Below are 26240 nucleotides of genomic sequence, written 5' to 3'. Positions count from 1 at the left end.
GTACGTGTGTAGGGTCTGGAATATATCCTCCATAGATATAAGGTTCATACTGAGAAGCTAAAGAGAAGTGCTTCCTCTCTGGGTAGCTCTTACACAATTAAAAACAGTTTTCAGGGTTTGTAAGTCCCAAGGTAATCTATACGCATCTAGAAGAGACTCTCTTTTTGGGAAATAAGTAGAAATAATGATGGAGCAGCAGGAATAGGGATTCTCCTACATTTTGTTTACTTAAGATTACCAAATTCCAGAACAGGGTTTCTTTGTGAAGGTGCAGCTAGTCAAGACCTGCTCACCTCCCAACTCTGTGCTTTCATGTTAATTTTCCAGATAGGTTTTCTTTCATTTCAGTTATTTATTTACTCATTCATTCATTAATTTTATCCTGTGTTTCTCTCAAATTGAAACCTGAGATGAGTCACAGCACAGACTCAAAACAAAGTACAGGAAAGCACAATGAAAGTACAACACACACACCATCAAAAGTTCATTTTGCATATGCAGAGCTATACTGTACATGTGATCTGATGAGGTAGAAAAAGAAGAGCCTCTAATGGACAAGCCAGTGAACTTTTGTAAGAGAGTTTCACACCTTTTGTTGAGTCTTTGGAGATAAAGAATACCTAATGGTGTGATCATGACGTGTTCAATTTCCACATTTTCCATGAACATATTAACCACTAATGAGAAAGATTAGAGAAGCTAGACTTTTCACCTTGGGGTCCTTTTCTGAGGTTAATTTTAATGGGGTTTTTTCTAAATCATTGCACACATACACAAGTTCAAATCATGTATATTGCAAAGTATGCATATATGTGCATTCTTTTGCACTCTCCCCTCTAATAATAAATATCAATATGATTTTTTTAAAAAAAATGGTTGCAGTTAGAAAATAATTTATTTCATGGTTCAGCATGGTGTAAGGGAGTTTGAGGCATTCATGTGCAATTACTTTGCATTTCTAAGTGCAAAAAGTGAACTGAGAATCCATTCTGACATCACTTCCTATTACTATTTTGAGAGGGATTACATAGGACAAAGGTAGAATTTGGGATCGTTGTAGGGGCCAGATAGAAATTGACCCCTAGCTCACAGACAGTTGTTCCCCATGATCTATAAACTTTGGTCCTCTAGGTATTTTGGACTTCAACTCCCACAATTCCTAACAGCCAAAATGTCTGGAGGGCTGAAGTTTGTCCGTGCCTGGTCTATATAATATGTTTTCAATGCCTTTGATGATGTGTTGTAATTGTGGTGAGAAAAACTGAGGACAAGCTGAATGGAACGAGTCCAAAGTACAAGGAATTATCTGTGACATCTATTTGTTTGTATTGCGCTCCTGGAACTTCACTATAAGCATTCTGAAATAGTCTTACAGAATGATGCTGGGAGATTACATTGATTTGCCAGTAATGTACCTTAGAAAGTTGTTACGAGGATAAAATGGCAAATGCTACTTTGACTTCAATGTGTGAGTATCAAAGAGGCTTAAATTGCTAGCAAACCGAGAATAGAAAAACAGTTTTAAGCTATGTGAATAGACTTTTACTTAATTCTTTAACAAAGTATGCAATGTAGTGATGACTCTGGTTTATCTAGAAGATAAATAGGTAGCATTCAGGCTGCAGGTTGCTCGTGGCCCTAGTCCAAAAACTCAACCGTCTAGTATTTGCATTTTATTATGTCTTGTTTTATAGTAGTTCATAATTTCTTCTATTCATCTGTTTATTACAAATATTTATATGCTGCTTTCTATATGAGGATCTCAAAATATTTATCTGCAGAGAAAATAATTACTTATAATAGTAATAATGTGTTTACAGTGTGCACTGTATCTTCACTTGGGCTTTATAGCTTGCACTAGCAGAATCAACCATAGAGGGAGCACAGTGATTGTCAGGCAAGAAAACAGTGTAGCCTCCAAAGGATTGTGGGATATCCAGTGTAATCCACTCTCCCCGCAAAATGCACATACATACAAGATAATGTAGTCGGCTCTTGAATTAGTATCAGACTAGAATGGGAAGACCCACATTTAAATCCTCATTTTGGTCACTTTGGGCCATGATTATCTGTTAATCTGTCAATGGATGGTGTGATTTATATTGAATGTAATGTTTTTAAATGCTTAATATATACTTTTAATTTAATTTGTTTTGAATTTCAATGGTATTGGAATTTGTTTGTTTGTAAGGCATTGAATAATTGCCTTATATGTAAGCCACCTCAAGTCTCCTTTTGGGTAAGGAAAGGCAGGCTATAAATAGAATAAATAAATAAATAAATCAAATGTACCTCAGAAGGTTACAAGGAGGATAAAATGGCACCTTGTGCCATTAGGTAAATGTCAGTGCGTCTTAAAATATTTTGTTTTAGGAAACATTGTTTTGCTTACTGAGAGACCAATTATTTTGCTTACTGCTCATCCATGGACATGTTGGGTAAATCATACTATTTCATCTCTGTTGTAACAAATTCTGCCAAAAACCATAAGTGATAGGTTTGCTTTAGGGTCGCCATAAATCAGAACTGACTTAAACGACTACTTCTTACACATCCTCCACTTATGACAACATATATTAAGCTGCTTATAATAGTTTGAAATGCTGTAATCAAAATAAATAAGAAAAATACCATCTAAGAGGTGTCACTTGAAATTAACACAGGTTAATACATTTTTTACTTCAATGTTTAGGTTTGTAACAATTACAAAATTTCAGGAAGGTATTAAAATACCACCTGGGCCTCAAAGCCAAACATCTTCAATAAATGTCTGGCTCTAAAATACCTGAGGCTATTAAGTTATCGTGACTATGCTAGCTTGCCAAGTATCAAGTTTCTCAAAGGAAGTTATTTTTAGATGTTCGTCCAACATATTTTTAACACTCAGACTCAGTTTTATTAATTTTAGTTTTAATTTGAAAAATAATTGCAAAATTGCTTCTCAATCAGGAAAGAGCACCCTGTGGGCCTCAACCTGAGTTAGTGTGGCCTTTGGCCGAACTCAAAAGCCTCCTAAAACTGATCAATTCAGACTTCTTTTGCCAGACCAAAGTTTCACTTCTCTGGTACCCTGGTAGGTGGGGACTGCAGGAAAAGGGTGGCTGTGTTGTTTGTTTGGTTTTTCTTTCTTTCTGGCTCTGTCTACATATATCCACATTCTTGTCATCCACTTGTATATGCTCCTCCAAAATACAGTCCCTATGGGAATCCAGCCCATCTATGTTGTAGACACCAACACCAACAATTTTTAAATAATTTTAAGACTATTTTTCAAATGTCAATCTTGAGAGGAAGAACCATTAAAAAGAGTGTGTCAGTTTACACAGGTGAGACATTGTGAGGTAGAGCTGCAAGCTATGAAGGGCAGAGCTTTAGTTGCCACACAGCTGACCCTACCTTCTCTTGAACTTGTTTTAGGTCCAGAAAGTAAAGTGTGAACAAATTATCAGTCTGGTTTTATATATGAAATGGCAGAAGTGTGCCATCTTGTCCTATGTGTTGTGCAGCAAATTGACTGGTACAGCATAGGTATAGGGGTCATTTCTCCTTTAAAGATAATTGGAAATGATACCTTCTCCACAAAGTAGATTTATTTCTGGTCCTACTGTGGCAGAAATTTGAGGGGGAAGAAATAAACTGAGCCTATCTTCCTCCTGGTGGAAAGAGGTAGAGTTGGCCCTCCACATATGTCATCCAGTGGAACTCTATAGTTAACTTCTGTCAGTACACATGGATCATGGAGTTTCATTGAAGAACCTAGAGATTCATAGAGAGGTGGTCCCTCAGATTTAAAAAATGTGTTTCTTTTTTCACAGTTTTACCTTTTTTTTCATATCAGGAGCGACTTGAGAAATTGCAAGTCGCTTCTGATGTGAGAGTATTGGCTGTCTGCAAGGACATGGCCCAGGGGATGCCCGGATGTTTTGATGTTTTATCATCCTGTGGGAGGCTTCTCTCATGTCCCCGCAATGGGGAGCTGGAGCTGATAGAGGGAGCTCATCCGCACTCCCCCCGGATTCAAACCTGTGACCTGTTAGTCTTCAGTCCTGCCAGTGCAAGGGTTTAACCCATTGCATCACGGGGGCTCCACAGTTTCAGCACTTTTGTAGGAGTCTTGCACCTGTAAACATAGGGAAAGTTGAGGACTAACAGTAATTCCAGAGTAAATCCAAGGATTTCTGGGCTCTAACGTTTTAAATAGATCTATCGAAAACTGTAACACTCCCATCTTTAAGGGATTTTCATAGTGACTGCCTAGGAAGATTTATGACTTGTGAGCATGGCACTCTCAAGGGCAAACATGGCACACAGAATGTACAGAATGAAAGGATGTTTTACAAATAAGACATAATTGAGTGTTGCTCATAGACTCCCCAGAGTGGTTTCACTCAGGAGTCCCCATAGAATTCCAGACTCCCTTCTTCTAGAGATATAGCCACAGTTGTTTACAATGTAGTTGCTTATCTTGACATGAACAGTCATGCCAATCAAGGGTCTTTGATTATTTCCAATGTGGTATCTTTGCTTTGAACTCTTGCAGTCCCAGGATGGAGGTCTGCATCCTCAATTCGGATCAGGCCAAACTTAGACTGGTGTTTTTGAGATAAGATCTCCTGTAAACAAGCCCTGAAGAGCAAAGAATGTTGCTTAAAGACAAACATTCAAGTTTGAGGGAAGGAACTTTGGAACTGCACAGAGTATAATGCTTTAAGGCTTTCAATACAGTTTCAGGGTGAGATGTTGGGAAGCATTTATTAGATTGCTGCAAAGATCAAGCAATTGTGTGGGATATAATCCCATTAAGGACAGTAAGATATCTATATCCACGGAACTGATAATACACAATTTCACTTATCCAAGGTTTTGCTTGCTTACTTAGCACCAAGCTACAGTGTCTACTCGGTACCTCCATAATTCATCTCATTGAAAATAATAGGGTTTGCTATTATTCATGAATCCTCACAAAGTCCAAAAACGTAACCTCTGGAGATATGATAGTGTAGTGTATAATGAAATGGAATATAATGGTTTGGTAATCACAGTTAAAGGGCCCCCTGGTGGCGCAGCGTGTTAAATAGCTGAGCTGCTGAACTTGCTGACCAAAAGTTTGGAGGTTTGAATTCGGGGGGCGGGGTGAGCTCCCCCTGTTAGGCCCAGCTTCTGCCAACCTAGCAGTTCGAAAACATTCAAATGTTAGTAGATCATAGGTTCTGCCTTGGCGGGAAGGTAACGGCACTCCATGAGTCATGCTAGCCACATGACTTTGGAGATGTCTATGGACAATGCTGGCTCTTTGGCTTAGAAATTGAGATGAGCACAATCCTCCAGAGTCGGACACGGCTAGACTTAATGTCAGGGGAAACCTTTACCTTTACCTCACAGCTAAGAGAGCCAATATGATGTAGTGGCTTGAGTGTTGGACTACGAGACCAGCGTTCAACTCTAGCCTCAATTATGGAACCTACTGGATGACCTTGGGAAAACCACATTCTCTCAACATCAGAAGAAGGCAAGGACAAATCCCCTCAAAGCAAATTCTGGCAAGAAACCCCATGACACAGTTACTTTAGGTCCAATGTAAGTCAGAAATGACTTGAAGGGGTACGGCATGCACAGTCCCAACTAGTTACTGGTATTCTCGGTGGCATTTAGATAAGTGCTGATTTATCAAGTTAACATTGATTCCCAATTGATACTAGCAGTAGGATTTAAGCTAATGCGTTGGATCTAGCATTACCTTTGCCAGTAAAAACACTCTGCTCTGGACACTCTTATCAGCAGTCTGTGTGTACGTAAGTCTTTGCAATTCTTGCAGTCTCTGTGGCCACAGTGCATTTTTTTAGCTGTTCCAGAGCTTCCTAATCATCTGGAGAAGGAAAGAGAGAAATTAGTAAAGACCGCCTCTTTGTTTAGTCATTGGGAAATTTCTGAAAATTATATCAAAAGTTTGCAACACAATGAAAGCGTAGAGATTGATGAAATATTTTAAAAATATTCAAAAGTGGTTGGGAAAAGAATTTCTCAAATATTGAAGAATTGAGGTGAGGAGAATCCTAGTGACTTTTTGAGATTTGGAACTTACACAAAACATTTTTATACAGCAAAAACAGGATTTCTACTAACAAAATAACATTTCTTACAGAAATGTGCAGGGACTTTTTTGGGTTTTGCTCAAGGCTTACGGTGCATTTTTGTTTTTCACAATATGGCTCCAAAACTTTGAATAGTCTTCAAAAATTGTTCAGTTTTCCTACGTTCTTATGAAACAAATTGAAGCAATATAATTACAGGCTGTCCCCAAGTTACAATCAAGATAGGGTCTGTAGGTTTGTTCTTAAGTTGGATTTGTACATAAGCTGGGACAGGTATATTTTTAAAGTGTAACTCCAACCATATACATATACATATATGCATGTGTGTGTGTGTGTGTGTGTGTGTACATTGGTGCATATTCATGCATACATGTGTGTTTTGGATAGCATAGGGATGGGCTAATACCCCTGTGGTGTTTGTTTTGCTGTCTGTGCCCCTGTTCAGAAGATTTCACCACACTTTCTGTCCCTTTGATCATTGGATTTTGAAAAAATTGGTTTGTTGTTGAAACAAGGATTGATGCTAAAGCTTCAGTAGAGACATTTTTTCCCATGATAACTTTCACAGGAGGAAATTTCTCTCACTTCCTGTTGTCTCACCTCCATTCTTAATTATGAGTCATTTATTAGTCGGATGTTTGTTTTTTGCCTACAAAAATGAAATTGTTAAGGATTACATCCCTAGAAAAGAGACCTTCCATCCATGGGACACAAGTTCTCGATGCAAGCCACAGCCTTTATGAGCCAAAAGTCTGTTGCTGTTGGGAAGTGATGGAGAAGAAAGGCAGTGGAGATCCTGGTTTGTTATGAGATGTCTGAGCTATCACCGTGATGCATTGAAAAGATGCCTAATATGATTTTAATAGACATTTAGACTGAGACATTGAATCTATAATAGCACTGAATAGTGGCAAGGTCATTATTGTGAGTACTACATTTGGTCAATCACATTCAGAATGGATGTATTCCATCTAGGAAAAGTGCAAAATACTTGTTTCAATCCAGCCCACTCTGGATAAAGGCTCCCTCTTTCAGGTTCTTAGGTTTGCAGATGTGTGTTGAGAGAAATTATGTGCAATATTCCAAGGGTCCTCAAAGCATTGTAGGCTTGTACTGAATATTTTCAAAGTGTAAATATATGCAGTGTCTAAGCTTTCAAATCGCGTGTTGATTTACAGTGATTCCCATGACTTGTAGGGCTTTTTTTGGCAATTCAAATTCAGAATTGCTTTTGCCAGCTTTTATAGGCCTCTGAAATATACCCTACAGCAACTGGTACTTGTTGGTAGTCCCCCATCCATGTACTAACCAGAGCTGACCGTGTTTAGCTCCCAAGATCAGGGTGGAATTTTGGTGCCTTTAGGTTATTTAGATCTCTTAAAAATCATGTACAAAGAAAGTGAACATGGAAGTGAGATGCTTGGGGTGGTATATCATATCCATTTCTAAACTGATATTGCCTCTGAAAGTAAAATCAGTGTTCAAAGAGCAGGATGGAGCCCAGTTTTCATTGGAATCCCTTGTTAATTGTATTCTCTCAATATTAACCCCCCTCCCACTGCCACATTTGGAGCCCCTCGGTGACGCAATGGTTTAAACTCTTGTGCCAGCAGGACTGCTTACTGACAGGTCAGTGGTTCGAATCCAGGGAGAGCTGGTGAGCTCCTTCTGTCAGCTCCAGCTTTCCATGTGGGGACATGAGTGTAGCCTCCCACAAGAATATTAAAACATTTATTTACCGTATTTATATACTGCTTTTCTCACCCCTGTGGGGACTCAAAGAGGTTTACACAGAAATAATGGCAAAGTTCATTGCCTTACATACATAAACCAAATCACAAATCAACACCATATAACATAAAACCAATAAGACAATTCACTATTAGATGTAGTGTCTTGGCAGTGGGTCCGTAGGTGGCTGTTGAGCCCTATTCTTGAGCCACGTGTTCTCCTGCAGTGAGGACATCAGCTTCCAGATGAAAGGTGGCCCAGGTCGGGGTTGGCTTGACATGCCTTCCTCTTGGCACGTTTCTCCCTTTCGCCCTCCATTCGTGCCTCTTCAAATTCTGCAGCACTGCTGGTCACAGCTGACCTCCAGTTAGAACACTCAAGGACCAGGGCTTCCCAGTTCTCATTGTCTATGCCACAGTTTTTGAGGTTGGCTTTAAGTCCATCTTTAAATCTCTTTTCCTGTCCACCAGCATTCCGTTTTCCATTCTTGAGTTTGGAGTAGAGTAACTGCTTTGGGAGACGGTGATCGAGCATTTGGACAATGTGGCCAATCCAGCGGAGTTGATTGCTTAGGAGCATTGCTTCAGTGCTGGTGGTCTTTGCTTCTTCCAGCATGCTGACATCCCCCCCCCCCCTCGCTACAGGCCTGATAGTAGTAGTAATAATAACTACTACTACTACTGCTACATTTTGCCGAACAAAGCAGAGAGTATTTGAGGATCGAGACATCCATATGAGTACTGAGGTGCTTGTTTAGAAAGCTATCGTTCTCTCAACCCTGTTATATGCCTTCAAAACATGGACTATCTACAGATGTCACACTCAACTCCTGGAACGATTTCATCAGCGTTGCCTCCAAAAAAAACCCTGCAAATTTCTTGGGAAGACAAGCAGACAAATGTGTGTGTGCTGGTGCTGGAAGAAGCAAAGACCACCAGCACTGATGCGACACTCCTATGCCATCAACTCCACTGGACTTGTCATGTTATCTGAATGCCCGATCACCATCACGCAAAGCAGTTATTAAATTCCCAACTCAAAAACAGGAAATGTAATGTTGGTGGATAGTAAAAGAGATTTAAAGATGAGCTTAAAGCCAACTTTAAAAACTGTGGCATAGACACAGAGATCTGGGAAGCCCTGACCCTTCAGCTCTCTAACTGTAGGTCAGCTGTGACCAGCAGTGCTGCAAAATTCGAAGAAGGTGAAAGGGAGAATCATGCCAAGAGGAAGGCGCATCAAGCCAACCCTGACTGGGACCACTTTCCACATGGAAACCAATGTCCTCACTGTGGGAGAACATGCGGATCAAAAATAGGACTTCACTGCCACCTACGGACCCAACACCAAGACACTACACTTGGAGGACCATCATCCTTGGGCTTTGAGGTTCACTTAAGTAAGTAATAATAATGTAATAACAACAACAACTAGAAGTCATCTGATATTAAAACATCTGAGACCTTGGAGATCCAACTGTCAGAGTAGGTATTTTTCAAAACCACAATTTGTGTTGGCTTCAGACAGCTTCCTATGTTCTTATGAAACAAACTGAGGCAATATAATGTAATACATGACGTTGTTTCTATAAGCCTTATTAATAATAATGGTACTTGATGCGCATGTCACTAGTTAATCTTCCAATGAGAAAAAAATGGAGGGGAAGAAAAGACACATTTGCCCTTAAAACATTCAGCTGGTGAGAAACTACATTTGCCCTTCAGCCCTGGAAATGTGCCAATTAAATCAGATCCACATTAGTGAGGAAATGGTGCTGCTTTAATGCTGCAGCCAGAACAATGTTAAGTACTTTAGGCAATAACGTTGTTTTTCAGAGTTTGTTATTGTCATAATTGAACTGCCAAGGTTTTTCTATGGGGAGGGGGTTCATCTTTTATGCTGGGTTTTAGCTCTTTGGGGCTTCTGTAGCCACCCTGTTTAAAAAAGCACAAAACCCACCAAAAACGATTTTCCTACATTTGCAATTTTAATTTGCTCTCTTTTCTGGGTAGATTAGATATATTGCTCTTCAAACAATGTTGCCACTATTCTTTCTTTTCTTTGTTTTCTTAATTGGATTTTCTCGTTTATCTGCTTGTTTTGTGCCGTTGTATGAATTAAACAATGAAGCTAGGAGGAACAAATTTTAAGTTGCAACTTTTGTGTGGATAAATTAGATTTAATTTGCACTTGAGTAGTAATCTCCAGTGCCATTTCTTTAAATAAGATGTGGGGCAAAACACAGGTGATGCTCCATAAAACAACTTAGTAAAATTGACAAAAGCATCTTTTTTTTCTTGAAATAAAACATTGCTTATTCCTTCCTCTTTGTGTGCATGCTGGGTGGGTGGGGTTACAGATGATATGATTTTTAGTATGCCTTTGTCTACAATGATAAATAATACATTTTATTTAATATTTAATGGCCAGATTCCTACTGGCAATCTCAACTAAGACAGACCCCATAAATGAATAACTGGATAAACACTTGCATAAATCTTACTGATTCTGTGTGTTTACTCTAACTAAGAGTATTCTGTGCTCATTCAGAAGAAGACCTACAAGCCACTCTAAACACCTTAGTAGAAGCATACAAGAAGCTCGGCCTGTCATTGAACATCGAGAAAACCAAAGTGCTCTTCCAGCAGTCACAAGCCAATCCCTCTCCAATGCCAGAAATACAGCTTAATGGTGCAGCATTAGAAAATTTTGACCATTTCTGCTACCTTGGCAGCCACCTCTCCACAAAAGTCCCCCACCCCCCGAAAATTTCAACACCTCCCGATTTTTTTTCTGGCTACGGCCCTGACTACTATTACTACTACTATTGGAAATGTTTAAGATTTCATGATTGACTTTCTGCTGTACTACTATCTCAGATAATGCTTCCTTCTCAAAACAATTGTAACTTCTTGCACCATGTCATCCTCTGTGTAAAAATATTTATGTTTAAAGATACATTTCTATGGAGGCTTTTGGGTCATTCATGCCAATTACAAGCTCAATTGGTTTGATTATCTCCTTAGATTTGATAGAACAAGTACACATCAGCTCAAAAAGAAAATCTGTGCCTGTGTATGACTTATTTAATAGAAAATTGGTGCCAGAGGCAGAAATAAGCTAGAGACAGTTGGGATAGGTTTCTACACCACAAAACGAAGAGCAGCTGAATATGTTTCAGAAAATGTTTAATGCAGAAACTAATGATATGCTTATGTGAAATAAAGCATCTAGGTCACATAAGCCTTGCATAATTAAACAAATCAAACCTTCTGTCGACCCGTTGGAGGCTTCTTACAAAATGCAACCAGGGATTACTTTTTCTTCCAACAGTCCCAACTTATGAATTTCATTTTGGGTGGCCAACTTTTAGATGTTTTATTATTTTCTTATCATCCTAGAGGTAGCAGGAAAGTGGTCTTATCTACTCTTAGATTCTCTCTTATTTTGCTTTTCCCATATGCTCTGAAAGTAATTCTGGATATGCTAATCATATACAAAAAAAAACCCATCAGTATTGCACAACAAAAGTTTTGCCCTCAATATTACATGGTTCTGTTGTGGAAGTCTACTTTTTTCTGCAAACAACATCATAACGCAGTATAAAAACAACCATTGAACAATCAACTGGTAGCCTGATATAGTAAACATTTCCTGGGCTCGGGTGGGCGGGCTGGTGCAATGCATTGCAAAGACAGGGATGATAGATAAAGTGCAAAAGTTAGATGACAGAATTGGAACTAGAAGGGCAATATAAAGTAAAATACTATATCTATGGGCAGGGAACAGTAGTAAAGTGGAAGAACTAGACCTTGGGATTAAATCTAAGGGGCTTTTAAGCCACCATTTTGTTTACAGAGTGTAATCTGAGTAGCATTCTAGATGTTAAAGATACAATATTTTAAAATAATTTTGTCCTCATTGAAGGCCGTTAGTTAACCCACACAATTTAACTAAAACTGAATTAATTCCCATTTTAACAAATTTGCTTGTATTCTGTTACTGAAGTATTTTGAGGCTGTTGTTGCTTCTGGCCTTATTCAAATAGTCTTGTTAAAGGAGGGACTTTACTTTTCTGATTAGTGTTTCAATGCTGAGGGATTAGTTCCTTATGAGTAGGTATGCATAAAATGTTAATATAAATGCCTAATTCTACTTAGATCGACTTAGATTGGCAATGTGAATTATTCATATTGAAGCACTGAATATTGCTCCATCATTTAGATTACATATTTAATATGCATTGAATGAAGGAGAAAGGTTGACTTTGAATTTTCCATATTGGAAGCAGCAGCAAGCAGATTCAGGATAATAACATTCAGCATTATAACTGTATTATAATTCCATATGAGAAGCTTAGGTTTTACAGTGGAGTGGGGGGCAGCTATTTTGGTCCCTTCAAGATAACATCTTTTCGCTGTCTTTTAATGGATTACAATGACCTGTTCTTCAAGGTGTCTCATGACTTTTCTGATTTATTTTCAGTGCTTGTTTCTGTTTGTTTTATTAATGACCAAGAAAGATGCTTTAGAGAATTCATATAGCACTGGTCCATCTTACATTGATCCAAGACCTTGGTGAGATGCCAGAAACTAAATTTAGAATGGATCTGAGCCAAAAACTTATTAAATCTAAGAAATCCATGTTGGAGCTTGTATTAGGAAGAAGTTGAGAAAAATCTGAACAATGCTGAAGCTGGGTCGTGGGATTGTTTTAAGTGGCGACTGCTCATCCTGATTTGCTCAAGTTCAGGAATTCATGAGATGGGCTGTACAAGAAAATGAACTTTCCCATGTACTGATCTTATTACTGTCCAAGCAAGATTGCTATGGATATATAGTATTATTGTGTGAAAATTCATATGTAAGTGGAAACTAATGTAACCTACTTTTTAAAGATGATTCCGGGTGGAGTCATTTTAATCTCCCTGTTTGCCCTGTTTAACAGCTACAGCCCACTGTGGCTGCATCACTCTTAACTGTTTCCAAATTAGCATGGCAGACTAGAGGCCAGTGTTTCTCAACTTGTGGGTCCCCAGATGTTTTGGCATTCAACTCCCAGAAATCTGGTAAACTGGCAGGGATTTCTGGGAGTTGTAGACCAAAACACCTGGGGACCCACAGGTTGAGAACCACTGCTATAGGCTAACAGGATTGTTATTTGTGAGACAATCCAAATAGACTATACTAGATCCCTAACTTGCTAGTTCCTCTGTCTTCTGGTCAAGCTACTTTAGCTGTGGGAAAAGCAACACTCTGGCAGGCTTGCTGCATGTTTGGACTTTAAAGCATTAGGAAATATTGTTGGGTCAAGCTCTTTTATCTTTTCCCAGGGTCCACTGTGTTTGAACAACAGCACGAGTATTTATCATTCTATGCAGTGGAATATATATTCCTGTAATTCTGTAGAAGTCTCACATGTTATCCTAATTCTTATTTGGCTTGTTCTGAGTTCACACATTCTAGAGGGAGGTGGGTTTCTCAGTAATTATAATACACAGTTGATTAGTTAATTATCTTGTTTCATTCACATGATTTATGCAAAGTGTTAGCTTTATGATCTTGTCCTTGGAGTATTAAACACTAAAATTCTTAGGTGAAACAATAAATCTTCATTAGATTCTGATTCAATGACTGTTGTTTTCAATGTGAGCCTGTATTTAAAGATAACTACAGTATTCCCTCACTTATCGCAGGTGTTCCGTTCCAGGACCACCCTCAATAAGTGAAATACCGCAAAGTAGGCACGCTCCCTCCCACCCCCCATCACTTCGCCTTCTCGTTCCTCTTTCCACTCCCTCCCTCCCTCCCTCGGGCGCCCATGCTACCCTTTCCTGGCAAGAGGGGCACTTTTGCCTGCGCGACCCTCCGCCCCCTTGCCTTCCCTCCCTCCCTCCTTGCCTTCCTTCCTCTGCCGCTTTCCCTCCTGAGGCTGGGGGAGAAAGAAGAGGAGGAGGAAGATGATTATGCTGGGGAGGAAATGGAGGGAGCCACCAGAGCCACTGCCCCTGACCCCAGCAGGAGCAAAAAAGTCTGGAGCAAAGAGCTGGCGAAGCTGCACTGGGTTGCCACCGGAGGAGACCTGACTGAAGTGCTGCAGTTCCTGCAGAAGCAGCATGAGCCGAGCGAGAGGGACAAGAGGAGGGAAAGTGGCAGAGGAAGGAATGTATATATGTATACCTAGAAACTCATTGTGATATAGGTCATTCTGAATGGCAGTGTATATAGAAGTTTTCATCTATCACAGTGGTTCCCAACCTTTGGTCTTCCAGGTGTTTGGCACTTAAACTCTCAGAAGCTGCAACCAGTTTGCCCAACTGCCAGGAGTTCTGGGAACTATAGTCCAAAACACCCGGAGATCCAAGTTTGGGAATCAATTATCTAGCAGATAGCAAGTGCCTATCAAAGGGCTGTTGATAGCAGATGGGGATGGCTGATAGTTTCACAGAACATGTTATTAATTGCTACATCCATCCAATATTAAACTGTCTCTTTATAATCTGTTTGCCATGTATTTTTATTATTGACATAGCACATGTCTAGCTTTGTCTAGCTTCAGAACATCCTACATTCCAGGGAGCTAGATAATACCCTAAATTCCAGTAGACTGCACACCCTTGTAAAAAGAAATATATATTGCTCTTCCGACCAGCACTCCAGTACTCTTGTCTGCCTCCAGGAAGAAAATATTCCATCTTAATGTTCTAATCCCACGATGACTTAAAAAAACCTTTATTGGAAAGCAAAGCATTTTGATCTAGTGTGCTGTAAACATAATAAATGTGACTTAAAACAATTGTACTTTAAATTAAGTCCAAAAATGAATAGTTTCAGTCAGGCAAACTGATATGAGCTTTAATGACCATTTATGGCTTTACATTCAGAGATGTTAAAGACCAGCCGATTCTCAAGACCTATATGGAAATTACTATCCAGAAAGCTCAAGTTAGTTCATTGCCAAAAGTGAGCTAAATAAAAGCAGTTTTATAAATTCATCTGGTTGAAAGTTTGCTGTTCCTTTCACTTGGAAACAGATTCCAGAAAAGTACGTGCAGACTTGTAAAATGTGTTCTAGGCCTGAAAGATGTGGCTCTGGGAGGAATACCAAAAACTGACATGATTTCAAAGAGCAAAAAAAATAACTGATTTGATGTCTTTTAATAATATTCAGTTGGATTCTTGACTTTACTCTTTTAGGGCAATCACCTTTATCCTCATCTTAAGAAAAGAAAATACAAAGAGAAGTCTCAAAAAGTAGTTAATAAAGTTGTTAGTAACTGGTTTTTATTCATCCTTCTAGATTGAAATGGTTGCACTAAGATGATCAGGAGATGACTTTCCTATTTCAGAAGAGGACTGTCCAATTTCTGGGGGATTGTATAGTGCGTGATGTGGTTGCTATTCTTTCAAATGATGAAAGGGCATTTAGACTTGTAAAGAAAATCAAACTGATCCCAAGTAACCCAAGTGATTGAAATGTTTCCATGGTGTACAATACAGTCCAACCCCCATATCTGCAGGGGATATTTTACTGAACTTACCATGGAAACAGGAAACTGTGGATAACAGCAAACTCTATTTACGTGAAAGACTTCTGCCAGAAATTACCATAGAGTAGCGCCTCTACGAATTTGTGAGGATGAGTCCATGGTAACATCTGGTGGAATCATCTAGAGGACCAAGAAAAATATATTTTTCCACATTTGGGTAGCTGCAAATGGAGGAGGTTGTATTGGAAATACAGGGTTTTTTAAGTTTAATGTTTTGAGGTCCCAGTAATTCCAATTAAAGACGTGGAATGTGAACTGGCACCACATTCAGTGTCAATACCCCATCCAGATAAGAAATGGGCATAGCCAATGCCAAAATCTTTTCAATTGCTTATTCTGAGAAGGGGGTACGGATGTCACTGGCAAACCATTTATATGTGTCTCGCTTGAAACAAATATTCTGAATTAAGCTATTTTGTTTAGTTCCTGGTTAATTAATTTTGTTGAAACAAGAAGGCATAATAATGCATAGGGACATGGAAATCAACCAAACCCAAAGATCACAAATTATTTCAAATTATAGACCTTCCAGTCACTTCATTGAAAAAAAAATGCTACTTTCATTGTAGTCCTCTCTGCTAAACTGAGTAACAAAATCCTGTTGGCCCTTTGGAGACTCAATTCAGTTGCAGATGAGTTCACTGAGAATTATTGTAATTTAACGTAGATTTAAAATACAATTGCTTCATATGCTGAATTTTTGTTTTAGATACTATCTTTTATTCGGCTAACTTTAATAATACCTGAAATAATCTTTTTGAAGTTAAACTTGAGAAATACTTACTTATCTCTCTTCTGATTTTTTTCTACAGGGTTTCGAAAAATAAGCCTTGATGATCTCCGAAAAGCCTATATCGTCAAAGATGTTCAGCAGTATATTCTTCATCGCTTAGATCAAGAGGAAGCTCTGAGGCAGCACCTCACAAAAGAAACTGCAGAAATGTTGAATCAGCTTCACATCAAGAGCAGTGGATGTTTCTTGTATCTTGAGCGTGTCCTAGATGGAGTTGTAGAAAACTTTATTATGCTAAGAGAAATCCGTGATATCCCTGGAACACTCAATGGTCTATATCTTTGGCTTTGTCAAAGACTTTTTGTGAGAAAGCAGTTTGCAAAAGTTCAGCCTATTCTGAATGTTATCCTTGCTGCTTGCAGACCACTGACAACAGTTGAATTGTTTCATGCAGTGTGGACCAAAAACATGGCATTATCGATGGAAGATTTCCAGCGCAAGCTAGACGTTCTTTCAAAAGTGCTTGTTGATGGCCTTGGAAACACAAAGATCCTTTTCCACTATAGTTTTGCTGAATGGCTGCTGGATGTAAAACACTGTACACAAAAATATCTCTGTAATGCAGCAGAAGGACACAGAATGCTAGCAATGAGTTACACCTGTCGAGCCAAGGATTTATCACCCCTGGAGGCTCAGGAATTTGCTTTGCATCTAATTGATTCAAATTTGCAACTGGAGACTGCTGAGTTGGCTTTGTGGATGATCTGGAATGGCACACCTGTCAAAGATTCTTTGTCAACATTGATCCCGAAAGAACAAGAAGTTTTACAGTTGCTTGTCAAAGCTGGTGCTCATGTCAACAGCGAGGATGATCGGACATCTTGCATTGTGAGGCAGGCTTTGGAAAGAGAAGATTCCATTCGAACCCTGTTGGATAATGGGGCCTCAGTAAACCAATGTGATTCAAGTGGGAGAACTCTGTTGGCTAATGCTGCATATAGTGGCAATCTTGATGTAGTAAATTTGCTCGTTTCTAGAGGTGCAGATTTAGAAATTGAAGATACACATGGTCAGACAGCACTTACTTTAGCTGCTCGACAGGGACACACCAAAGTTGTCAATTGTTTAATTGGTTGTGGTGCTAATATAAATCATACTGACCATGATGGCTGGACAGCACTGCGATCTGCAGCTTGGGGTGGGCACACAGAAGTGGTTTCAGCCCTCCTGTATGCTGGAGTCAAAGTGGACTGTGCAGATGCTGACAGTCGAACTGCCTTGAGAGCAGCAGCCTGGGGAGGACATGAAGATATTGTATTAAATCTTTTGCAACATGGGGCTGAGGTTAACAAAGCGGATAATGAAGGCAGAACTGCTTTAATTGCAGCAGCATATATGGGACATAAAGAGATTGTGGAGCATTTGCTGGACCATGGTGCTGAGGTAAACCATGAAGATGTAGATGGAAGGACTGCTCTCTCTGTCGCTGCTCTTTGTGTACCTGCTAGTAAAGGGCATGCATCAGTTGTGAGCCTTTTAATTGACCGGGGTGCAGAGGTGGACCATTGTGATAAAGATGGCATGACTCCACTGCTGGTGGCAGCCTATGAAGGACACGTAGATGTCGTTGACTTGCTTCTGGAAGGTGGAGCAGATGTTGATCATACTGACAACAATGGTCGCACTCCTCTCCTTGCTGCAGCTTCAATGGGCCATGCTTCAGTTGTAAATACTCTGTTGTTTTGGGGGGCAGCTGTGGATAGCATTGACAGTGAAGGACGAACAGTTCTTAGCATTGCCTCTGCCCAAGGCAATGTTGAGGTTGTAAGAACTCTTCTGGATAGAGGGTTAGATGAAAATCATAGAGATGATGCAGGATGGACACCTTTGCACATGGCAGCTTTTGAAGGACATAGGTTAATATGTGAAGCACTTATAGAACAAGGTGCTCGAACAAATGAAATTGATAATGATGGACGCATAGCCTTCATATTGGCTGCCCAGGAAGGTCACTACGATTGTGTACAAACCTTGCTGGAAAATAAATCAAACATTGACCACAGAGGTTATGATGGGAGAAATGCCCTCCGTGTTGCTGCATTAGAGGGCCATAGAGACATAGTTGAACTCCTCTTCAGCCATGGGGCTGATGTGAACTACAAAGATGCTGATGGCCGACCAACCCTCTACATCTTGGCTTTAGAGAACCAGTTAACAATGGCTGAGTATTTTTTAGAAAATGGTGCAAATGTAGAAGCAAGTGATGCTGAAGGAAGGACAGCACTCCATGTTTCCTGCTGGCAGGGTCATGTAGAGATGGTACAGATGCTGATAACATATCACGCTGATGTGAATGCAGCAGACAATGAGAAACGATCAGCTTTGCAGTCTGCGGCATGGCAGGGCCAGGTCAAAGTAGTTCAGCTTTTGATTGAGCATGGGGCACTAGTTGACCACACATGTAATCAAGGTGCTACTGCACTCTGTATTGCAGCCCAAGAGGGGCACATTGATGTTGTGCAGATATTACTGGAGCACAGTGCTGATCCAAACCATGCAGATCAATTTGGACGCACAGCTATGCGTGTTGCTGCAAAAAATGGCCACACACAGATAATCAAATTACTGGAAAAATATGGTGCTTCAACTCTAAATGGCTGCACTCCATCTCCAGTACATACAATGGAGCAAAAGCCTTTGCAATCAGTATCCTCAAAAATGCAATCCTTAACTATAAAATCAAATAGTTCAGGAAGCACTGGTGGGGGTGATATGCAACCTCCTTTGCGTAGCTTGTCTAATGGGCCATCTCATGCCTTTAGCTCACCATCTGAATCCCCTGATTCCACAGTTGATAGGCAGAAATCCTCCTTATCCAACAATTCCTTGAAAAGCTCAAAGAACTCATCACTTCGCACAACTTCTTCTACAGCAACTGCCCAGACAGTACCTATTGATAGTTTCCACAGTATGTCTTTTACAGAGCAAATACAACAGCATTCATTGCCCCGTAGTAGAAGTAGACAGTCCATTGTTTCTCCTTCTTCTACAACTCATTCCTTAAGTCAGAATCACAGTTCACCAAACAGTGAGTTTGAATGGAGCCAAGTGAAACCCAGCCTGAAGTCAACAAAAGCAAACAAAACAGGAAAAACTGAGAATGTCAGCAAATCTGGATCTGCTGGCAAAAAACCAAAACAGAATGTCTCCTCTCAACCCAAAGTTCTAGAATATGAAATGACTCAGTTTGATAAACGGATACCTGTTGCCAAATGTGGAGCAAACTTGCCCCCTAAATCGATGGCTCCTGACACTCACTGTAAAATAGTTGTTCCCCCAGCCCAGCAAGAAGTTTGCCGATCCCAACAGCAGTTTTTGATCCACCAACAAAGTGGGGAACAGAAAAAGAGAAATGGAATAATGACAAATCCAAACTACCATCTTCAGAGCAATCAGGTTTTTCTTGGTAGAGTTTCTGTCCCACGAACTGTACAAGAACGAGGGCATCAGGAGGTTTTGGAAGGCTATCCTTCTGCAGAGACAGAGTTAAGCCTTAAACAAGCCTTAAAACTTCAAATTGAGGGAAATGACCCAAGCTTTAATTATAAGAAGGAAACGCCATTGTAAAGAGGTGAGCTAATTTCAGCACTATCTGGTAAAGCTGGTATGTAGTTGTTGCTGCATATCAAAGGTTGTGCACTCATACCTTGGAAATACTGTAATTCTGGATTCCCTAAATGGATGAGGAGTGATTGACCAGATTGTAGAATGAAGGGGACCTTCAAAGTCATCTAGTCCAGTCCCCCCCCCCCCACCCCCGTGGCCTGCAATATCCCTTCCAAATATGTGGTTTTGCATTTGATCATATGCTGCTGATGCCATTCTTGATGTGGAATTATCAATGCAGGTTTTGTCTCATATGCAGAAGGCTTGGGATTAGAGATGTTTAAATTTTGGATTTGCCTATATGTATATAATGAGATATCTTGGAGATAGGACCCAGGTCTAAACACAAAATTTATTTATGTTTCATAAAATTTATACACATTGTCTAAGTCAATTTTCACAATATTTTTAATAATTTTATGTTTGAAACAAAGCTTGTGTGCACTGAATCAACAGAAAGCAAATAGGGCACTTTGTTAGCCACCCCATGGATGATTTTGGATTTTTAAGTATTTTTGATTTAATGCAAAAAAATTATTGGCATGTGTTTTAGCAACTGTAAATTACAATCTTTTAAAAAGAAATATACATGAACTATTCTGATTCTGAAGGCTCAGAAGCTTCTGTAAAACAGATTTTCAGTAACCGTGTAAAAGCTGTATTATATATATTGTTTTTAAGAATAACCTGCATTTATTGAAAATATTTATTTGTATTTCATGCAATACTAATAATAATGTTAACAACAATATAAACATGATATTGGAAGCCTTCAGTCCTCTCCATCTCATGTGGTTTCCTTGTCAAGATTTCTTCAGAGAGGGTTTATCATTTCCTTCTTCTGAGTCTGAGAGAGAATGACTTGTCCAAGTTCATCAAATGGGGTTCTGTGGCAAAGTAGGCATTCAGACCACAATATCCCAGTCCTAGTCTAGTATTCATACCACTGTACTATGTCGGCTTTGTTTGAAAATAGATAGCTAGCTACTAGGCTTGGGCGGTTTCATTCATTAATTTCGTAATTCGTTATTAATTCGTATTTAAATTAGCTTACGATCCAATATTGAGCCATGCAGGATTACTGTGAGGAGTAATTAAAAATCGAAACAATTTTTCCAATTTATTTCGTATTGTTTCGTAATTGGTTCAAAATTGTTTTGTAATTGTTTCGTAATTATTTCCGTATGGTGCAAGTTTTATAGTTGTTGTTTGTTTTATCAATGATAAAAAAATAAATTATCACACCACCAGTCAACAACAGAGGGAAAGGGAAGCTTCAGAAGTTCCCCCTGTCCCATTTGGAGGGTTTTTTAGCATATTGCGCAATCGCGTCCGCCATTAACGAATCGATTCGTAATTTTACGAAATTTCGTATATTTCGAACTTTTTTAAAGGAAAATTTCGGAATTCTTTAAAAAAAACTAAATGCAAGGGCCCCCCTAAAAACGAAACAAGTTTAGAACCAAATTTTTCCGTTGTTACCCAAGCCTACTAGCTACAATGGTTACATATTAGGCTTCCACGTGAATCAACAAAATCAACTATGTATCATCAAAGACTTTATTAGCCATCCTTAAAAACGTAGAGAACTGCAAATTGCAATGATTATTTTAGTGAACTGCAATAGATTTATTTGGATGATGATTTGAACCGGTGAACTGTTTTAATGTATATTTATAACTTTTTAAAATTTTGCTCATTGTATTTTATGCTGTGTTATTATATTGTATCAGCATTTAATGGTGCCTGTTGGTAGCCGTCCTGAGTCCCTCTTCGGAGGTTGGGAAGGACAGGATAGAAATATTCCAAATAAATAAATAAATAGTGATGAGAAAACTCTTACAACTCATAAATGCTTTCTTAAATGAAAGCTTTTCTTGTTATTTTCAGGTTTTCTGGGGGCAAAATACATATTATGCATCAGGAGTTAAAATAGGAATTCAGTGCCATCCCCTGCTCCAAAAAATAACATCTGGGCATAGTTTTTGCCTTTCAAGCTTATGTCTTGAAGTGTTTTCAGGTCCTTCTAAAAGCAGTCTGTGATACGGAGAAAAGCACAACTTGATGACACTAATATGGCAAAAATATTTGATAATACTGTGTAATGAAACAGAGAGGAAAAGCTTCACATGAAAATGCTATGTTTGTCAGCCACACCATGCCCAAGTATATTATTTAGCTCTTTATATATATTATCAAATTCCCAAGTCAGTTTTTTAGTTGGGGAGAAGACAAAGCTGAATGTTAAGTAACAAGATTTTTAGTGTATTACTATTGCCTAATCAAATATAATTACAAACACCTGCTTATTCTTTGATTTGAGATATTGCATTGCAATGTACCCTTCTAAATTTCTTTTGTTTCCATTTTTTAAGGCAGCTCACAGCACCATGAATAAAAAAGAAGAGCTTCTGCTTAGAATGAATTGTCAGCTGGGCTGGGATAAAAGCATGTCTCGCTTCTGGAACCACATTGAAAATTACGAATGTTATCACTGCAGTACAGTTATCTTGATTACTGTAATGTGCCTAAAAGTGTTAAGCCTGCCTTCTTAATTTAACCTAACATTTTTTTATTTTCTGTACTTTAGACTTCATACACAGAATAAGCACTTTCTCTCTTCCTTAGCAGCAGAGCAAGAGAATGCTGTACTTTCCTCACACAGCTGAAAAATTGTAAGAGCTAGAAATTTGAGTTTCCTTTTCAGGAAGGCTCGGTTAGTGTAAATGTGCCACAGTGGACTTCGTATCAAAAGGCATTGCCTTCTGTATTTATTTTATGTTAATCCGTCGAAAGAAACTTCATACAGCCAAAAAGACAAGGAGTGTCCTGTGCCACCTTGAAGACTACAGCAGCCCCTTCCACAGTGGCCCTCTGACTTCTCAATGCCCTTGAATAGGCCTTTGTATGGCCAATTTAAATGCAATCTTTCTTCTTTTTGCTTACACCAGCAGTGTTGCAGCATATTAGATTTTGAAGTGCCATAGGACTTTCTGTCTTTGTTGCTGTCACATTCATGTGTCCAAATCCATGGGAGGCTTCAACATACCCCCAAAAAGTGTGTTGAAAAAAAGTGTGAATTTGCACATTCCACAAAAGTTATTTACATCTGTTGTGATGGCTTCAAAATCACTTCTGCAGTCCCAGTCATCATCTCCTGGATCACTGCAGATGTGGATGAGTTAATTCATACAGAATATTCTTCATACAGCTGTGATAACAATCAGTCTAATGATGTGAACTGGTTCTAAGGCAACTCTGTTCTTCTGTGCCTCTTTGCATATCTGCAATATATTTCTGTATAGTTGAAATGTTTCTCACAAGAAAGGATAACAGTATTGGCTACACTGTAGTACGTGCATTCATTCTGGTCAGTAGTGGAGAAACACTGTTGTGCAGCTTATCGAAAATAGTTCATGTTGTCGAGTTGAAAAATCAGTTTTTGAAGGAACAATTCTTGCATCTCCAGATCATTTTTCATGTCGCCAGGAGGTATCATTGCATTCAAGTTGCTACTTTTTACTCCTAAAATCTGTCAGAGGCAAACCATACAGTCAGCAGTAGCTCAAGTACTAGCTTCTAAAATTTCCCAGACAACCTTTTTATTTCTTTAAGGCTTATCTATAGAAAACCGCCATAACTTGGTATTAGAACACACATTTTACATAAAAGCCCATGCTCTATTATTTTTATCTTTAGTCAAGAGGATCTCTACTAACAGGCAGAACACAATTTCTGCAATGGCTGTAGTAACCGGACATAAGACCTGACTTCGTATATGACAGCTTCATATGTTGATATACAAATTCATATCAATAAGAAGGGAGCATCCATATAATAGCTCTCTCCTAGTAGCAGCTGTTCCCTTTTGCTATGTTCTTCAAACACTGTTATATCTCCTTTCAGATTATTAGTTTACCACCTGCTAATGTTATCATTGTACTGTATTACAGGTCATTTATAAACTCTGGGCTACTTGTAGTCTCAACAGTTAGTCAAATGTCACAGTCCAAAACAGTCCATCCCTCTCTCTACATTTTCCTGAATGGCGGAGATTGGATTGGGTTGGATGGCCATTGTGGTCTCTTCCAGTTCAGTGATTTTACAATTCTATATCTGGCATTCAACAGCTGCAAATAGGGGAGAACATTGTCCCAGGGTGCTTTTCAGCAGCACCAGTTATCTAAGGTAAAGGGTTCCCCGACATTAAGTCTAGTTATGCTAGACTCTGGGGGATGATGCTAATCTCCATTTTAAAGCCGAAGAGCCATCGCTGTCTGTAGACACCTCCAAGGTCATGTGGCCAGCATGACTGCATGGCGCTTCATTATATATCAATGAAAAAATGCTGTCCTGAAAATTCTGTTACTGTCCCATGTGGCCAAGAAATAAAAAATTAAATTCTTAGGGATAAGAACTCCTTTGCTGCAGAATTTCAGCAAGATAATAGAGGCACATAGTGAATGGCAAGAGTTTACTACAAATATTTTAAAGTTGTCTTCTTGGGGCTGTTGTCATCACTTTGATAACTGACAAATGATAGGATGAACAGCAGGAGCCATAAAACATGGCCCTGCTTCAACTTTAAATATGATCTCTGTGTTCACCCTCATATCAATGAGTATTCCCGCTTCCTATTCTGAACTGAATTATATCATGGGCTTCTTATAAATACACCCTTGGGGTAAGAATATTAAAAAGATGTCCAAACATTGCCTTCAACTGTTTCTCAACCTCCCAAATACTGGGTGTTTGCAATACTGCACAAAAAGGTTTTCTATCAAATTAGAGGTAGAAAGACACCTCTTAAGAGGCAGCCTTCTCCCTACATCTTGGCTATTGCTGAGATTATATTTATTTAATTGTTTTGTTTTATTGCTATATGTACCTTGTAACTCGATATTTTTGGCCATTTTTGCAAGGAGGTTGTTGTGCATTGCAGCAGCTTTTGTAAGCTTCAGCAGAAGACCACTAACATTTAAAGAAGGCGGTAGAGACAGAAATCAGCTAAAAGGAAGCCAGTGACAACAGTTGTACCTTTCAGAGAATTGAAATGGAAGTTCCTACATATCTTTGGAATTGTTTGAAAGACGGGAGGCATTTCTTTGTGAAGAGGCATCCATTTGACGAGTGTGACAGTCTTCTGCTTTGATTTAATATACTGTTTTAATATATTGACTTGAATGGCCTCACTCAAAGAAAGGTAGTATTTAATGTATTGAAATCTTGGCAGTTCCAAAAAGTAGGTGGCTTTGAAACCACTTTGAATGGTTGGTTGTAATTCAGTTTTGTTAAACTCTTTAACTTGACAGAGTTGATCAATCATGATTTAGCATAGTCCAAAAACCCCTCTTTTATCCCTCTTCCACAAATGTCTCCATTTTTGTTTATATTTCATTGTCCCACATGTTGTCTAAAAGTCATCACTGGATAACATAGGGAAGTACTGTAACCCATGACTGGGATATTTGGGAAAGTACTGGTGAACTACACACCTGCTAAGGAAGCCACCCCTAAAGAGAAATAAATGGTAAATTGATGAACATCAGCCATGTTAAGGTAGAGCAGTATTCCTTAGCCCTTGTCGTGATTGGTAATGGAAAATGGTTTTGCTTTTTCTCAAAGCATAATTTTCTCTTGTCAGCTATGCTGCTATGCAAATGTCTGTTTATGCTCGACATCCTCCATTGAAACTCTTCAAATAACATGGTGCACGGATAAGACTTTTTTCCTGGACTGGGTTGTAAATAGCCTATTATGTACATTGAATTTCACATTGTAAAATTTTTATTTTATTTCTTGTATTATATTAAGCAAAATTCCTTATGTATATGAAAGTGCATAATAAATATATTTGCTTTTCAGCAGACATTTGCATTCATTTTGTTTACTCTTTTTTATCATTCTTCATAATAAAAGAGCCTTAATGAATAGGTATTGGAATATTTGGACATGTGTATACCAACAGCATCATCACAATTCTTTACATACCAGTCTGCCCCTACTTTTTCCTGCTGCACAAAATTCATTTATGAAAATAACATGAAAACAACAGTTCTGTGCAGAAACTCCTACTTGCTTTCAAAAAAAGAAGTACATCTTAGTTTTGCACAGTTCCAAAATTAAACATTCCCATCATTTTAGGCTTCATATCAATGGAGCCCCTGGTGGCACAATGGGTGAAACCGCTGAGTTGCTGAACTTGCTGACTAAACAATTGGTACCACTTCTGTAGGAAGGTAATGGCACTCCATGCAGTCATGGTTGCCACATGACCTTGGAAGAGTCTACAAACAATGCCGGCTCTTTGACTTAGAAACGGAGATGAGCACTGCCCCCCCCCCCCCCCGAGTCCCACACAACTGAACTTAATATCAGGAGAAACCTTTGTTGCGCTTCAAGCGGAATTCAGCCTAGTCCAACAAAGGCACAATAACTTTGCACAGCTGCAAAAGGAAAGAAACAGAAA

The 26240-nt window shown here is 39.0% G+C and overlaps 1 protein-coding gene across 2 annotated transcripts in view; it reads left to right on the top strand.

Annotated features, from left to right (window-relative positions):
• ANKRD50 (ankyrin repeat domain containing 50) overlaps positions 1-25640 on the top strand; it is a 68810-nt gene extending 43170 nt beyond the window's left edge. For both annotated transcript variants that reach the window (XM_060778960.2, XM_060778962.2), the window contains exons 4-5: positions 16185-19736; positions 22147-25640. In XM_060778960.2, the coding sequence (XP_060634943.1) occupies positions 16185-19732 (3548 nt within the window). In that variant the 3' untranslated portion in view covers positions 19733-19736; positions 22147-25640. The remainder of the gene's footprint in view (positions 1-16184; positions 19737-22146) is intronic.
• Positions 25641-26240: the final 600 nt, after the last annotated feature.

The sequence above is a fragment of the Anolis sagrei genome, chromosome 5 (genome assembly GCF_037176765.1).
Source record: "Anolis sagrei isolate rAnoSag1 chromosome 5, rAnoSag1.mat, whole genome shotgun sequence".
Lineage (NCBI taxonomy): Eukaryota > Metazoa > Chordata > Lepidosauria > Squamata > Dactyloidae > Anolis > Anolis sagrei.
Note: the sequence above shows the minus strand (reverse complement) of the source record. Positions and strands in the feature narration are given on the sequence as shown.